At 45.8% G+C, this 5,393-nt stretch overlaps 1 protein-coding gene across 1 annotated transcript in view; it reads right to left on the reverse strand.

Moving 5' to 3' along the window:
• Positions 1-5,222, reverse strand: part of Cckar (cholecystokinin A receptor) — an 8,410-nt gene extending 3,188 nt beyond the window's left edge. The window contains exons 1-3 of the mRNA XM_031339634.1: positions 4,932-5,222; positions 3,964-4,215; positions 616-877 (exon numbers count right to left, since the gene is read on the reverse strand). Of these exons, the coding sequence (XP_031195494.1) occupies positions 616-877; positions 3,964-4,215; positions 4,932-5,043 (626 nt within the window). The 5' untranslated portion in view covers positions 5,044-5,222. The remainder of the gene's footprint in view (positions 1-615; positions 878-3,963; positions 4,216-4,931) is intronic.
• Between the last annotated feature and the right edge of the window lie 171 nt (positions 5,223-5,393).

The raw sequence follows: 5,393 nt of genomic DNA on the forward strand, positions 1-5,393 counted from the left end.
GAGAGAGAGAGAGAGAGACTTTGCTTGCCTCTTCCTAGCTTTATAGATTTGGCCATTCTGGCACCTCTAAGTCAGTTTCCTTATCTGCAAAATGGATATGCTAACATCACTTCATCCATAACTGTGTGGTGGTTAGGGTCTCAGTTTCTCACTGTGTATTCTCTCTGTCATTCTAGGGTGAGGCTGGAATGACCCTCCATGGAGTGGCCCATGAGGCTAGCAGCAGTTAACTGTGGTTGAGAGATGTGTTACTTTCTTCAGTGGTGTATGACCAGTCATAAAGTGTCCATAGTCTAGTAAATAACTCCTTATTCAGTGCTGCAAGAAGATCTTATTTAACACTGTGGATCCCATAGAAAAAGAAGGCATGGAAATAGAAGGGGGACTTGCTGGGGGAAAGAGGGTTCAGCCAGAGATGGAGAGGGAGGGGAGGGTGTGTGTGTGTGAAGACAACTAAACTTAGTTACATAAATACATGAAACAACAAAAAAGGACCCTCCTTAGAAAGCCTTTAGGATATCTGTCCCCATAGTCATCTGCCAAGGCTTTCTGGTCCCTCACGTTGTTAACTTAGACTTAGCCGTGTCTGAAAGGATGAGCGAAGCACTGCCTTACCAGGACTGCTGCATGGCGTCACTTGGCAGCAGGAAGCGGCACATGTTCGCCGTCTGGTTATTATTTTTAGTAAAAGGCACCAAGTTGCTGTAAATGGGGTACGGAGTCATGATGGTAAAGGAGAGGCACCAGGTGGCAGCGATGACCTTCAAAGCATGGGACTTGGTTTGCCAGACTCGGGACTGTAGGGGTCTGCAGATGGCCCCATATCTCTCCAGAGAGATGGCCACCAGGTTGAAGGTGGAAACACTCACGGAAGTGCCTGGGAAGAACAAAGAGGGCCGTCCTCAGGTGTTGACTCCCAAGTTTATTTGTACATTAGCTTAAGTGTGTCAGAGCTGCAGTTTAGAATTACAGGAGAACTCTCAAGGGGTAAAGAGAGACTATAGACATTTTTAAAAAGACAATTTAGTCCCAGCTTTGTACTAAAATGGACTTAAGGCAGTTAAGCATATGTATTTGCCAAAACATTTCATTGTCAATTTTCGGGTAAGTTTATTGAGCTTTGGTTGCAGTCTAACTCCAGCTTGGACTGAAGGTACTCATTAATTAATAAACAAGGGGCTAAAAATAAGTTGCTATCCCACAGAAGGGCTTTTTGGAAACCTTGAAAGAGCTCTAACTTTGATCAGGAGCCTGTGGTCAAATTGACATTTGACTGGGACTTTTGACAATTGACATTTGGCAGGACTTCTTCAGGCCTCCATGTTGCCCAAGGTTGGGGATGAGGTTGAATGGGGTCTGAGCCTGAAGTGTTGACTTTCACAAAATTTCTAATACACAATTTAAAAGAGGGAAACATCCTTAAATTTAAAATATCTGTTGAAAAAAAAAGTGCCCAGTCAAAAACAGGTGACAGAGAAAAGGTTCTGGAGTGATCTATAGGTTTCTCTGTGGGGGAGAGCCAGGGTCTCTCCAGCCCTTCTGCCTCTGTAGAGAGTGAACATGTATCCTGGTTAGAGTGGGAGCGACATCACATCTCATCTACAGCATCTGCCTGCAGACATTAAAACGGAGTCTCTACTGTTGGGTGTATATGCTGTCTTATGCTTTACGCTCACCTTAGAACTTTCAGGTCTAAGAACCATTACTCACCAATGAGCTGTCATCCACAGAGCTGGGAACAGGCTTTCTAAGCTTGGCATCCTAAAACACTATTCCTTATCAGGATAGAGAGACAGTAACTCCCTAAAAGCCATGAATAATCTTATTCTAAAACCATTAAGTAAAAAACCTTTTCCCCTTTTCCTTCATCTTTTTCTTTCTTTCTTTCTTTTTTCTTTTTCTTTTTTTTTTTGGTTTTTTGAGGCAGGGTTTCTCTGTGTATCCCTGGCTGTCCTGGAACTCACCCTGTAGACCAGGCTGGCCTCAAACTCAGAAATCCACCTGCCTCTGCCTCCCAAATGCTGGGATTAAAGACGTGCGTCACCACTGCCTGGCCATCTTTCTCTTCCTTTCTTTCTTTCTTTCTTTCTTTCTTTCTTTCTTTCTTTCTTTCTTTCTTCCTTCCTTCCTTTCCTTTCTTTCTCTCTCTCTTTCTTTCTCTCTTCCCCCCCTCTCTTTTCTTTGGTAGAATCACTTACTGTGTTTTACTGGATTTTATCCTAAAGAGCCTATGTCATAGAATTAAAAGGATAGCTTTAAATCTCATGGAGTTTGTTCTGTGCAATGGGTCCACAGTCACTATAAACCCACAATTGCAGCACACACGCACACCCCTAACCCCACACAACATTAGGTGTATGAGTGGTGTTAGAGTAGGATTGGAGAGACCACAAAATGAAGGATCTAAATCACCAGAATGAGAAATTCATCAAAGCCCTGCACATCACAGGACTTGCCAACCTAAGCTCTACAGTAACTTTCCAGGTCAGTCAAGGCTACCTTCAGCACCCTGCCCAAAGTAAACAACAGAACCAAGGTCAGATAAACAAGAAAAGCTAATTTAACAAAGTAAGCTATTATGTTATTCTAAATAATTCCAGAATTATTTTGCTATTTAATTTTGGCTATTAAAACTGTTCTGAGGTGAAATTTGTACAACACAGAACTGGGCACCTGCCGGGTGGTGGTGGCCCATGCCTTTATTCCCAGCACCTGGGAGGCAGAGGCAGGTGGATTTCTGAGTTCTAGGCCAGCCTGGTCTACAGAATGAGTTCAAGGACAGCCAAGGCTACACAGAGAACCCCTGTCTCAAAAAAAAAAAACCCAAACAAACAAACAAACAAACAAAAAACAAACCAAAAAACAAAAACTGGGCACCTTAAAGCTAACAGTTCCATGGTCCTCAGAGCTGGGTGACTATTCACTGACGGGAACCTTCCTTCCTGCTCTGGCTAAGATGTCTGAGTGTACCCGTGAGACAGCTGGGAGGGCCTCAGAAGGTAAAGAGCTCTCAGCAACGCTTCAATATCTAACAGGAAACCTCATTTTTTAGACTTTAGAATACGCTCAGGAGACTTGAACCCAGAGGACATGTTTTTGGTTACTTATCTCGGGGAGTGAGGGTGAGGGATTCACCAGCATTGTGTTCTGTGTTGGAATCTACACACTCAGCTGGGAAAAATTAAGACTTTTAAAGCTTTCTGGTCTCAGAAGACTGCCCTAGCCTAACTCAGTGCTGTCTATTTTATACAGGTCAGTCAGAACCAAACATCCAAACATTTCCCCCTTATATGTGCATGCTTGAGCACTCGTGAACACAATGCCCCCAAAACATCCCCCTTACACACACACACACACACACACACACACACACACACACACACACACACACTCCCCATACACACTTGGCTTAAGATGCCCCCAAGCTTTGACAGAACAGTCTGGAAAGTAAATTCTGAGGAGAGAAGCTACACTTCGATGAAATAGTTTGAAATAGCCTCCATTTCTCACAGAACAAGAAACACAACAGCAAAGGGCTCTGATCCCGTGAACCCTCTCCATTCCTGACCCAAGTTGGGAGTTAACAGGAATACTGCCACCAGAAAGGTAAGGAGAAACTTGAAGTCACCTATGAATTCTTGTCCCTCTGCAAAGAGCCAAGCCTGCTTAATCTCCACTGCGGTTTTGTATCAACTTCTGACACACACACACACACATACACACACACACACACACACACACACACACACACACACACACACACACACACACACACACACACTTCCTGGCATGAGGAGGACTTGACCTGCAGTGAAGAAAACACCTGTGTATTTGCATCTAGGCCCACACAAGCAGATGCTTGACATTTTGGAACCCGGTAGGGTCTCTCTGCTGTGACAGTCAAGGGGCTGACATAGGGAGGGTGTGCGATAAGCCCTGTCAACAGACACCTGCGGGACTCACCCATAAAGTAGGTGGTAGTCTTGCACACAGCGCTTCCAAAGATGAAATCCTTGAGCAGGTTGGGGATGAGGTTGAACGGCATGCAGAAGAGGCAAAGCATGAGGTCACTGACAGCCAGGGAGAGCAGGAAGATGTTGGTGACAGTCCGCATCCTCTTGTTCCGAATCAGCACCGTGATAACTAGTGTGTTCCCCAGCACACTGAGAAGGAATATGAAGGAGTACAGGAGAATCTGCACTGCAGACTGCCACTCTGCAGAGTAAAGGGAAGAGTTGGAGGGAGGGGGGTTTAGAGGGCAGAACGTTAAAAACCTTAGGCCCCCAAGGGAGAGGTTAGTTCCTGATGATGTCCCCAGGGTATGCATGCATCACTGAACCCAAGTATTCCTGGACTAGCTATACCATGCAGAAACAAACCTGGGAAAGCAGGGGGCAATTCAATTGCTTTTTAAAGGTTGGGATGTTAATGGATCCCCCAAGGAAAGCAGGTTTTTCCCAAGGACAATGCTCCTGAATACTCCTGGCTTTCTTTCCCCGAGGCTAAACATTTATTTCGCTTTAATTACTTCTTCATGCTGGGTTTCCCCTAAGAGAATGCAACCTCTGCCCTGTGACAGCGCCTTTTCTGTAATGCTTCTAAGTTCAGACTTCCACACTTGGCACCCCTTTCCCCCTATGTCTCTTTTTTATCATCTTCCCCCTACCCCCAGGAATCCTGCATGAGCCCCCAACTCTCCCGTGGGAACAATAGAAATAGTTGACTGTAGATTTCTCTTTTTTTATCCAAACTTATGAACATACAACTTCATTTAGCTTTGTCTCACAGAGGGACTTTGTACACACACACACACACACACACACACACACACACACACACCCCACATGATGTATGTATATTAGCCTTGCTGTTGCCGTATCTCTCTTAACTCGGTAGTTTTCTGAATTCTAATCATAACCTCTGGCACCTACCTTTTGAAGGTTGAGGTTGATCCAGGCAGAAAAGCGTCTCGTTTTCCAGCCCGAGTTCACAGGGGGGAGTGATGTTGCTCCCATTCATAAGAAGGCTGTCCACCACATCCATCCTGCTGCTTTCTCCCAAGTGCTGGCGAGCTGGTGAATGGCTCACTCCCGTCTCTCTCCTCTAATGATCATAGAGTCTCCCAAATGCAACCTGCCGTGGAGGAGCAGGGAGGGGAGATTTCCAGGTGTGGGCTTTGCAGCCATTCCTAAAGGCAACTTGAGTTCCCCATTCTCAGACCATCTGGGCAAGCATCTGCACTCCTGTGGGGAGAAGGCAGCCGGTGCAAGTCAAGCCCTCTCTACTCCACCTTCCAGGCCCACCCCTCCCACTCCTGGGCCACTCTGAGGCCCTGAGCACAGGCAGCCTGGCTGAGTATTAACCCTTCCCAGAATGGGGACACACACACACAC

Source organism: Mastomys coucha, unplaced genomic scaffold (assembly GCF_008632895.1).
Source record: "Mastomys coucha isolate ucsf_1 unplaced genomic scaffold, UCSF_Mcou_1 pScaffold22, whole genome shotgun sequence".
NCBI classification, from domain to species: Eukaryota; Metazoa; Chordata; class Mammalia; order Rodentia; family Muridae; genus Mastomys; species Mastomys coucha.